General features: G+C 41.3%; 2 protein-coding genes across 7 annotated transcripts in view; both read left to right on the top strand.

Annotated features, from left to right (window-relative positions):
- The window catches only part of ldb1a (LIM domain binding 1a), a 19,133-nt gene extending 14,170 nt beyond the window's left edge, over window positions 1-4,963 (top strand). For 3 of the 6 annotated variants that reach the window (XM_010782394.1, XM_010782393.1, XM_010782396.1), the window contains 7 exons: window positions 449-551; window positions 841-1,013; window positions 1,100-1,222; window positions 1,307-1,384; window positions 1,508-1,631; window positions 1,870-2,018; window positions 2,929-3,569. In XM_010782394.1, the coding sequence (XP_010780696.1) occupies window positions 449-551; window positions 841-1,013; window positions 1,100-1,222; window positions 1,307-1,384; window positions 1,508-1,631; window positions 1,870-2,018; window positions 2,929-3,153 (975 nt within the window). In that variant the 3' untranslated portion in view covers window positions 3,154-3,569. Of the gene's footprint in view, window positions 1-448; window positions 552-840; window positions 1,014-1,099; window positions 1,223-1,306; window positions 1,385-1,507; window positions 1,632-1,869; window positions 2,019-2,928; window positions 3,570-3,818 lie in introns of those variants that run through there. The other 3 variants (XM_010782397.1, XM_010782398.1, XM_010782395.1) reach the window with 3 other exon arrangements.
- Window positions 4,964-8,242: 3,279 nt separating this feature from the next.
- The window catches only part of prom2 (prominin 2), a 13,678-nt gene continuing 9,962 nt past the window's right edge, over window positions 8,243-11,958 (top strand). Inside the window, exons 1-4 of the mRNA XM_010782391.1 lie at window positions 8,243-8,372; window positions 9,268-9,606; window positions 10,785-10,852; window positions 11,202-11,407. Coding sequence (XP_010780693.1) covers window positions 9,351-9,606; window positions 10,785-10,852; window positions 11,202-11,407 — 530 coding nt within the window. The 5' untranslated portion in view covers window positions 8,243-8,372; window positions 9,268-9,350. The remainder of the gene's footprint in view (window positions 8,373-9,267; window positions 9,607-10,784; window positions 10,853-11,201; window positions 11,408-11,958) is intronic.

The raw sequence follows: 11,958 nt of genomic DNA, 5'->3' as shown, positions 1-11,958 counted from the left end.
TCGTCATTTTTATTAGCCTTAACAATTAAGTAACATGAAGTAACCCAAAATGTTAAACAGTAAGAGTAGTAGTCATATTTCGTGAACCCTCTGAAGAGTACCCACCTGTTCAAATCTGCCTACTCACTGTAGTGCTCCCCATTATATGTTTCATTTGTGTCCACTTGACTGTCTCCTCCATGATTTCCTGTTTGTGTTTTTATCATGTTCTGTTGCCTATTAGCGTTTTCTTTTTAACAAATTGTACGGTGTCCTTGGGTGTCATGAAAGGCGCCTAAAATAAAATGTATTATTATTATTATTATCTATATATAGCAAATAACATTTTTATAGGAAACATACAGTATTGATTTTCAGTGTGTTCTCTCTGGGTTAGACTAGAATGCTATGTTTTATTTTATTGTGATTATATGAAAAATAAGAGTAATGGTTCTTCCTCTGTTTTTAGGACTGTGACAATCTGTGGTGGGATGCGTTCACCACAGAGTTCTTCGAGGATGACGCCATGCTCACCATCACTTTCTGTCTGGAAGATGGACCCAAACGATACAGTAAGAATAAAGACTACATGCTAATCATTGTTTTACTTTCAGCTTCTAATTGCAAATCTTAAGAAATTGACCTTCATCATTTAAAGTATAAACTGTATGTGATGTCCATATCATGAGAATGTTTTATTTATGATTGGCACATAACTGTTTGTAGCATAATGTATATCCTATTCTTAATGATGTTTTTATGTCTGTATGATTTTGTGCTGCTGTATCCCCCGGTGTAAGGCCTATTTTTATGTATTAATTGTATTAGTTTTATTTACGAAGCTATCATTTGTGTGTGCAGCCATCGGCCGGACATTGATTCCACGATATTTCCGGAGTATTTTCGAGGGGGGCGCCACTGAGCTGTTCTACGTTTTGAAGCACCCAAAGGAGTCCTTCCACAGTAACTTTGTGTCTCTCGACTGTGACCAGTGCACCATGGTGACCCAGAACGGCAAACCCATGTTCACACAGGTACACTGGATACAAAATGTACAGCCTTTTATTAGCTTCCGGTTGCTGTGACTTCTAACTTATTATATTCCTCCTCTGGGGATAAGGTTTGTGTGGAGGGCCGCCTGTACCTAGAGTTCATGTTCGATGACATGATGAGGATCAAGACGTGGCACTTCAGCATCAGACAACACAGAGAGGTCCTCCCAAGGAGTATTTTGGCCATGCATGTGAGTTCCAGACGCAAATAACCACACACTGACACTGAAATACACGTCCTGTACATGCACTTATTCATCTCATCTCTCTCATAGGATCCCCAAATGCTCGATCAGCTGGCTAAAAATATCACCAGATGTGGGCTGTCCAACTCCACGCTCAACTACCTCCGTGTAAGCATGTTACTTTATGATAATCTTCTTTTATCGATCGGTCGTTTGAATAAATCTTTACCTACAACAACCTGTTAACACTCATTTGATTCTGTTTGGTTTCTTTCTTTCTTTTTCATAAAGCTATGTGTGATATTGGAGCCCATGCAAGAGTTGATGTCGAGGCATAAGACGTATAGCTTGAGCCCCAGAGACTGCCTGAAGACCTGCCTCTTCCAAAAGTGGCAAAGAATGGTCGCACCTCCAGGTAATGCACACACCTTTCAGATTGTCAGTGTCAATTATGGCATTGTTTAACCTTCAATTATTAAACGGAGGAGTTCGAATCCAGTGGAAATTGCATAGCTTTTCATTATCTGCATAGCTTTTCATTATCTGCATAGCTTTTCATTATCTGCATAGCTTTTCATTATCTGCAACATATCTACAGAGACTTTAATAAATATATCATTATAAATCCTATCATCTCCTGTTTCTACATGTAGCTGAGCCCGCCAGACAAGCTCCAAACAAGAGGCGGAAAAGGAAGGTGTCCGGTGGAAGCACCGTGAGCACCGGCGGAGGCAACAATAACAACAGCAACAGCAAAAAGAAGAGTCCAGCCAACAGCTTTTCACTCTCCAGCCAGGTACCTGTAAGCATTACATCTACTTGACCTCTTTCTGCGCCTCTTAAATTCAGCTGAGCAAGGCATTGGAGTAAATATCAGAGGGTGGATGGGTTTGGAAAAAACGGCAAGGCGGTTAGAAAATCATTTTTGGGTATAGGGGGTGTTAGCTAGGGTTGTTGGTGTGTTAGGAAGTAGGTGTAGCAGCAGGATCGAGATAGGAAGGGGATGCTTATGGATTAGGGATGAAGGTGTGGTAGGTGTAAATGGGGTTGCTTTCTCTAATTCTGAGGATGTGTAGATTTAGTCAGTAGACCCCCTAATGTGAACCATTGATGGGCAGTCCCTGGTCCCCTGGGGGCCACAGGTCTATGGGTTTATATAGTGGATGTACACATGAGCCCCTTTACTAAGTAATGCTTAAAATAATTGTGGTAATGTTGCCTTGCTCTGAATTCCAGTGGGGCAGTTTTTTCCGCTGTATCAACTTGGTTATAGAGTTACTGCTCAATCTATCAGAGCACGTGATTCACTCAGCACTGCTGTCTTTGCCCACTTGGTTGCTTGAGAGCCAATGAGACCCGAGGTGGAATGAAACCCCCTGATGCTGCACTCAAGGATCAGGGATGCCCACTGCTGGCCAGTAGGGAGGGCCCCATGACTCTGGTTCTCGGAACAAGGATAGGGAGTCAGGGCCACATGGACTTCTGAACTGTCAGGGTAGACGCCCTGACAAAGATTGTAGATTGAGAGGACACTATTATCTCAGGGTTAAATACTCCCTTGGTCCCTTAAAGTATGAACTTCTTATTAGTGAAAACTAATTTCTAACGTTGGAATCAAACACAGTCAGACAACCCGTCCGTGCAGCCAATCATTCCGCGCAGCCCCCTGTATTATGGGGATAATATGTATCGGCCCTTGCTGTCCCCTTTAGGACGTGATGATGGTGGGAGAGCCCACTCTGATGGGAGGGGAGTTTGGTGACGAGGACGAGCGTCTGATCACGCGCCTGGAGAACTCGCAGTTCGATGTGGCGAATGGCCTGGAGGATGAGGACAGTTTCAACAGCTCTCCTGCACTGGGGGCACACTCACCCTGGAACAACAAGGCCCCCTCCAGTCAGGAGAGCAAGAATGACAACTCCCAGTCGTCCCAGTAGAGTGCCGAGGTCTCAGTCAGACCCTTTTTTTCAATGCTTAAATCCTACTGGGATCCATCTGAGCCAACACACTAGTGACAGGAGTCAGGGAGGGCGGCCTCGAGCACTTGTGTTCAACATTTTTTTGTTTGTTTTTGTTCCATCATGTTCTTTTAAAAACAAACAGAGATTGATAGGGAATGGACAATAGCTGATGGACTGATAAAACTCGTACTGTCACATGAAGGACAGGGTCAGCAGAAGCCCACCCCTCCCTCACGTAGCATGATCACATGATCAGTGGTGCTCAGCCTTGGCCCTCGTCTGCTCGGCTCCACTCAGTCCTCTCAGAGGTGTGGTGAGACTGGCGGGGGTGGCGGCGTGGGCGCATGTGTCTTTACCCCCCCCTCATCGCTCACCACAGTGTTTGAGCCAAAGTTGGCGTGTCCTGTTGTTCGAGTGCTCGCCATGGCGACCGTGTCAGTGGGTTCTTGTTCCAACCTCGGGTCTCTCAGGCGTGCGTTCTCCTTGACGATGCACCCCGTTGTTTCTGTTGTGCTCATGTCACAGGGAAGAAATGCTTAGCTTTAATTTAACTTTTTGTTGCAGGCTGCAGAAAACTGTGTGCACTCTTAGTATCAAAATTGAACTTCAGTTTTTAAAAACTCAATTATTTGTTTTTGTAGGACCTGGTTGGAACAAAAACCTGTACAGTGCCGGAGCTTGAGGACCGGAGTTGAGAACCACTACGCTAAATCTTAAACATCCACAAACTGACACACATGCATCCAGACCTGTTCATACTCCAACACACACACAAACACACATTTACACTCACCTACACCTGCAGCATAAAACAATGAGGTACTGGAGAGAGGTGGTACGCAGCATGTCTGGACCAGAGCACCAGATGCTACAGAAGTGTGTTTTCATTTTCTATGTTTTTGACTTGTTTTGAATTGTTTTTATTTTTGTAAACAATTTCGAAAAAATAAACATACAAGCAAGCAAACAAAAACACCCCTAGAATATTCTTTGCACTGTTTTCCACTATTGACTCCAGTCTATTTTTCTTATGAATTGACCGTGTATTTCCTTTCCTTTTCTATTATTGCTAATGTAAGAACTGTAAAACATCTGAAACCTGCAGTATATTAATGTAAACGTATTGCTGTTAGATCATTCTTATTGTAATGGTAATAACTTCCATGTAGGTCTGTGCTAAATATAATGTCACCTATCTGTCGGCCATCACACTGTCATCAGGTCCTTTGGCTTCAGTGCTAGAAAACAGGTTTGGGCGAGAGAGCAAAGCCAGTGTTTGAATACTGGACCACATCTTGTCTGATGTGAGTCCAAAGCAACACACTGAAGACAACTCCCCCTCAAAATGTCCCTCCAGCCCCCGGGTTGGATCTGTTGACATGTCATTGCAGAACTGTTTGCTTCGTCTTGAAATCTGGAGGTCCTCTCTTCAGAACACACAGTAACAAGAAACTTCTCAAATTTGCTACTCAAAAATATTTTAAAAATCAAATTTTGACAAGATTGTAAAAAAAAAGGAAAAAAAGACTTTTGTATTAACTTAAGTTTCCCAGAAATGTTTTTAATTACAACTAAGAAAGCTGCACACCAAGGAGCTACATGTAAAGATTCTTTAGATATTGATTACACTACTGTTTTATGACGAATCATTTTGTTGGCTTTACTCCTCATGTTTGTGTCTGTGCTTGTATATTTTAGTAATTTCTGTAAAAGTTATCTGCGTATTCCTCCCTAGAATTATCACAAACTCAATCTAATGTAAAGAGATAAAAACCCTCTTGAAAGCTTTTTTAATGGTACAATCACTGATAAAATAATTTTGCCCTCATTTTAGGAAACTGTATTTATTCTTCTATGTACTGACATTCTGTTTAGGTCCAACCCGCCTGTACTATACCCATGATGAAATATGGAGGAGTCTCTTGGGCCGAGTCAGTAAATGCTAATACAGGTCATTCCCTTACTTGTTTTTTTCATATGCGGCTCCCAGTTTATCACAGTGCTTCAGTATGTTCACATTGAAGAGATATTTAATGGCCAATTTCTGCTGTCGTAGGTACCTGGTCTATCTGAAAATGTATTGGATGCACTGAAAACCAATAAATAACCACATTTAGAGAAAATCCTAACCGCCAAGTCATCCTTTTTTCCCTGAAGTTGCAATATGTAATGGTGCGTCATCCTCTTTAAAGCTTTGAGCTCTTCAGATGTTGAAAATATTCCACAATGGTGCAACCTTTAGTGAAATATTGATCAAAATTCCCTTAACCTCGATGATGTGGCTTTTTGTTTGTAATGAATTAGTTGGCTGTTTCCAGATCCATTTCAGATAACTCATACATGACAAATGCATATTCAATTTGACTTCATGGAAATATGCTGACCATTGACATGACCTCTTATCCTGGGGGGAGGAAGACTCACCCAGCTTGACCTCAAGCTGCTGTGTCAGGGTTTCCTGTTTACGTAAATATGATGTAAAATATGGGCTTCAGCTTCGCCCAGCTGACAGTGGATAGTAGTTTCCAGACTCGCCCAGCAGGTGTCTCCCTAAGCAAGAAGAGCACAGTGAGCAGCCGGTCAGAAAGTGCTCCATCACTGTATCTGGCACCAATGCTATAAATCATCACTGAGCTGCAGGCTGTGTGACTAAGACCCTACTCATTGTCTCTAGCACCCCTAGTTTACTTTGTGGTTACTACTCAGCAGGCCAACACAGAATTGATCTAGGAGGTGGACATTTTTACAGCCTGTGTTTCCTAAGTTGACATCCTTCAGAGAATAAGGGTTTGTGATATTTGGGACAGAGTTGATATGGCAATTGATTCCCCAATAGCTGGCTCCTGTAGCACCTCACCATAGGGGTGATTTTATATCTATATTTTTTGCCAGGTTTCTGTCATTGATAATTCATGTATGGTATTAATAAAGATGAATTTTCACTGAAAAAGTATTGTGTTATTACATTCAACTCTTGTGATTCTTCTCTTATTACATATTTATATACTTGTTACTGTAATGAGAAAACTTTCTATCATGTGAAACTGATCCTAGCCGGGTAAATCCCACAAAAACAAACCTTAAAGAAATAAAAATAGATAACTGGGAAACAAGTAAGCTTTGTTATATTTCACCTATGCAAATTTGATCTATCTAGCCACAAAACATATTTCAAGAGAACTTGACAAAAACACTGGCCAGAACAGTTCACAAACTTTTTTATTGAAACAAAGTGTCAGCAAGACAATAGAGATCTTCTTTCTTCATTAATAAACACAACATTGTCAAGGACACAATTTACAATGTGACTCATTGGGAGTTTTTTTTAATTTTTATTATTCATTATTTCTTGGCAGCCCACAACTAATGTGGAAAATGACTGCTTGTTGGTAACAGGAAGGACAACCTATGACAGGAATTGCGATATCTAATTTCATTTAATCAAAATGTAAATATGCCGGATTTTAGCTTTGAGTTCATTTCCATCCGTTGTCCCTCACATACAACATTTAAGAACATGACATTTATATACATAGCAAAAATAAATACATGATATGCAGAAAGAGCATGAGCAGCATACAAGTATTAACCACATGGCAGTGCAATATAGCAGCTACGACATATAATAGATCCTGACAAAGCAGAACTGATGTCTGTTTTCTCTGTCTGGTGTGTGATGTAAACAAAAAGCAAGTTATTGTACAACAGAAAAGGCAAGTGCGCAGCATAGTGTGGAAACTTCTTAAAGTTAATTTATGTACTAAAGGACATGTTGTAAAATATTAAATATCAAGCACATGGACAGTTCAGATGTGTGTACTTTGTAATCCAACAAAATCTACAAAGTGGTTCCGGTAGTTGAGCATGGGAACTCGGCCTTGGGACCTTTATGTGTGTTAAAATTATCTCAAATTGAATTACACTAATGAACTTTTTACCACACTGTGAAGATACATTTAATGAATGGTCACAGTACAAGGATGTACCAACTAAGTCTGTGGTAATGGCTGTCAAGAAAGTCAGTCAGAATCTTGAATACAAAATCAGGAATATGTTCACAGGTGAGAAGTCAGTGAGGGATCATGCACTAATCTCAACGACAGCAGACCAGCCAGAAAGTCTGGTGCTGTTTCAGGAACACAGGATTATTGAGGGCTATCAATGAGTGGCGCCAAACCACAAGGCCTTCACATGTCAAAGCCACTGGTACGAGCTGATTAAAGGATGAGCCTGTAATTGATGGGTTGAGGTGAACCAGGGTTGAATGATCAGCAAGTGACTGTGCACCTGATATCGGAAACAACAAACCAGGAACGACACTTGTATCACCGCTTCAGAGGCTTGATTGATGAATCAGTCTCATGACCTTTGTACACTTGTGTTCCTTTTAATATGTAAATGTATTCGTTTGTGATCCGAGGACTCATACGGAACAGGCAGTGTCACGATACGGAACAGATTGTGGACCAAGTTAACATACTAGACTCCATAATGAAAGAACAGGAAAAGTTGATTTTATTTCTTCACTGTCATCAAAGCAGGATATTGGTAAGTGACTCTCCTGAATGTAGTTTAAAACAAGCTTTACTTAAATCTGTAAAGAGTCATGCTTTCTGTCTTGTTTTGTATTCTTTAGCTGCAGTTATACTGTTCATCTTCCCTTTTTACAATTGGGAAACTAAATTCCTTACATTTTTTTTTGGCAACATTAAGATGTTGTGCTCTTAAAAACGTACCTCCCCAAGCATATCCTTCCCAGCTATGTTGACCTAGATGTTTGAGCTTTGTTGTTGCTTGTTGGGACACCACACAATTGCAGATGTGGGCTTTGAAAGATAGTGTTATCAGAACTTGTATCCGGCAAAGACAATAATATCCTCGCAAAATTGTTACAAACACATTAGGCAACCCTGTATTTCCCCCCTGACATAGAAATACCATTTGTTTGTGAGTATCTTTCAATTATTTTGTTCCCACAACTCTCTCCTTTCCCACGTCACTCCCTCCCTCCCTGTGTCTCCTTTTTAAGACCCTCCCTTTCGCCTCTCTCCCTCCCTCAGTGTTCTCCAGGCAAACACACAGTGAGGTTCAACTTTACAGCAACAGCAGAGCATATCAGGTTTCCACGCACTCCCCTCAGTGAATTACTGGAGATCAGAGCAGCACGACTGTCCTTCACGGTCTGACCAAGCAAGGTGAGTTCATCTTAGAGAAAATAGCAAAAATTCTCACTTTCCTCCTGCGTCTACATTTTGTTTTCATGTACTTTTCTATTCCTTCTGTATCTGTCCTCTTTTCACTCTGAACACACCTTTTCAACCTCTCCCACACTCTCATCTAAGTGCCTAGACCAGGACGCATTGCTCTGACAGTTTGTTTACAAAGCTCCTATATGTACAGAAGGTACATGTTAAATATCATGGTTGTTATTCTTTCTTCTTTTAAACAACAAGAAGACAGTTTTAAGAAGAAGAAGTGTACTCTATATGTTCCCCTTGTGGAGTTATTTGCTTAAGAGAACAAAAAGCATACGGTTGATAAGTGTTGATTGATATTCAAACATTGAGCAGTCGTTTTGTGAAGATAAAAAACGTCTAAACACCTGACAACACCATTACTGTCAGCTGTTATGAGAGTCAAGCCCAGGTTTAGGTAAACAGAGGTGATGCAGGTACCTGAGGCGGATGCGGGTTTTGTGTGATTACGCTATGAACACAGTGCTGGCACCACGGTCATACATGCATTTAATAATCCTTCATGGAACAAGACTTTTCTCTGTCATTTTTTTTTCGGTCACTCGATGACCCACTCCAAAGTATCTGCTAGATTATAGAAGTATGAAATAGAAGCTTAAAGGTCACTGTTTTTCTGAAAAATGAAATAGTGTAGGTGTTGGCTTAGCATTTATATTTCCCATTAACTAAATGCCATTGTTCTTCTGCAGAAACAGTTTTAACAGCTCTTCTGGTGCAACAAACTTCGCTGCAATCTCTTTCTGTGTGACTCAGTCTGTGGGTTTCTTCTCAATCTGTAATTCTCCTGCCTTGTTTGAGTGTTTCATTGTATTCAGTTCATTTGTTCTACTTGCAGACGCATCAAGACAGAGCTTGTGCCATGAGGTGATTACTTTTTCTGTCTGGACAAGTCTTTTCACACCCGTCCCACCTGTAGAAATGGGGTTACATGAGAGTGTGAGCCCTTGGAGGTGGCAGGGCAGTGGTGGTGCGTTCAGGGCCGCAGTTGGAGTGTTGCTGCTGGGGCTCAGCCTGGCCCAGTCCGTCCCCCCACACGCTGCCTGTCCGGCTGCTGCGGCCCCCCAGAGCGTCCCCCAGCCCCAGTACCAGGACACGGAGAAGGACGTCATGGGCTTCTTGTCAGGTTTTGTCCATTCCTTCCTCCAAACAGTCCAACCGAACGCCCTTCCTGAAGGTCAGTGTCATTGGTATTACTCACCACTCAAACATCTTGAATCTCTAACTTCAGTTTACACAAGGTTTTATTTAAGTCACATTGATATCTTTCCACACGCGGTTCTCTTTCCCTTCAGAGTCAGAGGTGACAAATCAGTTTGAACTCACTAAAGCTAATACTGCCAATAGAGAAAGATGTCAGGATCGGTTAATCAGTAATTTTATGGAGTTTCTGTTCCTTGCCAGGTCAATCTTTTACCTGTATTTCCCGCTCTGATGTTTATTCAGGCCAGTGTTTCCCCTTAATCAGACTTGTGTCGCACCTGTAGTCCTTCGTCTGGCTATGACATGTCGTAATTGCTCCAAAAACCCCTTCTCTATTACTTCCTGCTTGGTATTGATATTCACAGAAAAACCAATGGACACAAAAGATGTTTAACAACCTTTGCCTAGTATCATTGTTTTGGAAATAGATTGTGTGAGTGTATCTCAACCAATAGCCTCGCAATGAGGCATGAAGAGACTTTATCTCACTGAAGAACTGTCCATGGGAACCGCTAGGTATCAACAGCTGCTTAAACTAAACACAGTGTCTGCCATCGCTCTGCGAAAAGGTAAATGGCACGATGGCTTAGTGTAAACTCTGGGTTTCTGCTTGACTATAAGCCCCCAGGCTCATAAATGTGGGCAAAGAAATTATAAATGTTTCCCTCTGCTGCCTTTTTCATTTCAAAGTGAACACAACAGGTGTAAAAAAGGTGAAATGCAAGTTTCTAGGACATTTATGCCAGACTGTAAAATGCTGTGACACAGACGGAGGGTGAGAGCTTCAGAAATAGCTGGCGTGAACAACACGTTTTCTCAGTTACATACGTCTGAGTTTTGTGAATAATATCCAGAATAACTGGGTTCAGTGGGACCTAAATCAAAAGCTTTGTTTTGTGATTCTTTGGTTTTTCATACAAATCTAATCTCTTCTGTAAACGGTCCTATTGTCATAGAAACCACAAGATGGAGGTGTCAGATTTCCATTTTACAATGCAAGAGCTTACAAATGTTTGTATGGAGCACGGGACACATTGTCCCGATGGCCAGGCTTTTGTACATAAGTAACTAAGACAGAAACTAGCGCAGTTGGATAGCTATTTGCTATTATAACACTACAAAAAAAGTTGTTTTCTTTCTGACTTGTTTCAGATCTGATCATGAACATAGTACAAGATCCTGACCAACTGCTGCAGTCAATAGAAGGAAACCTCAGAGAAGTAAGTGAATGTGAATGAGTTTTACATATTCCAAGATGTTGTTGTGTACTTCTCTGGGAAGAAGAAAAGAAAAACTCCCACCTTGGAGCAACTTGAGCTTGTAATCGGAGAATGTTTAATGTTAAAGCAGCTTTATGTTTGTGTATCTTTCCCAGTCAACTGATACACTGAGACTCTTTCATATACTCTAATTGTAGACTGTCACCATAGTAAAGTAAAACTACTGTCCGGCCTGGTGATGTCTCACAGTGTTTGACGTCACACCCTATCTCAAGAATATACCATTGTTCTGCCTTAATAGGACATTCTTGTGACACAATAATGCAATTTGTTCTGTATGTGTGTCTAGTTCCTGGTGTATGATGTGGGTTTCCTGGTGTGCACAGCCATTGGTGTCCTATACATCGTTCTGATGCCCATAGTTGGGTTCTTGTTGGCATGCTGTCGCTGCTGTGGAAACTGTGGTGGGAAGATGTACCAGAAGCAGACATCCTCCACTAACTGTCACAGGAGAAGTCTCTACTGGACTGCATTCGGCACCACAGCCATTATCCTGTGAGTGTTTGTGCTCTCATGTGTGTTTTGGAACACTATAATGATGTGTTCTCGGAAATGAGCAACAAATAAAGACAGCTTGAATGTGCATGCCTCACTGCCTGCAGGGGCGCCGCCAGGGATTTTGGGCCCCATGAAAAGATATCACATTGGGCCCCACCACTAGGCCCAGGCCACGCCAACCAAGCACAATGCTGTGACCACACCTCCAGAACCCAACCGACTCATTTATGGTTTAAATAACTCTACCTGTACAGGCTTGCATCTGTCTTGTAGTCCAATACTAACTGCACAACATTTACTGACACTGAGCGGTGAACATATAACACTCTGCAGACATGCAAGATTCTGCTGCAGTATAATTCACTATTTGTTATAACACTAACATTCCTGACAATAGACCTCAATAGTCATCTTTTATGGTGTACATGCCTTTTTAATAACATTTTTGAATGGAACATTCAAAAATCTAAATAAATATAACTTAAATATACATGACCTCTTAAATTAAAATAAAGTGAACATTAACACCAATATTATCATTTATAAAA

Source organism: Notothenia coriiceps, unplaced genomic scaffold, assembly GCF_000735185.1.
Source record: "Notothenia coriiceps isolate Sejong01 unplaced genomic scaffold, NC01 NC01_scaffold00024667, whole genome shotgun sequence".
NCBI classification, from domain to species: Eukaryota; Metazoa; Chordata; class Actinopteri; order Perciformes; family Nototheniidae; genus Notothenia; species Notothenia coriiceps.
This window is presented reverse-complemented; position numbering and strand designations above follow the sequence as displayed.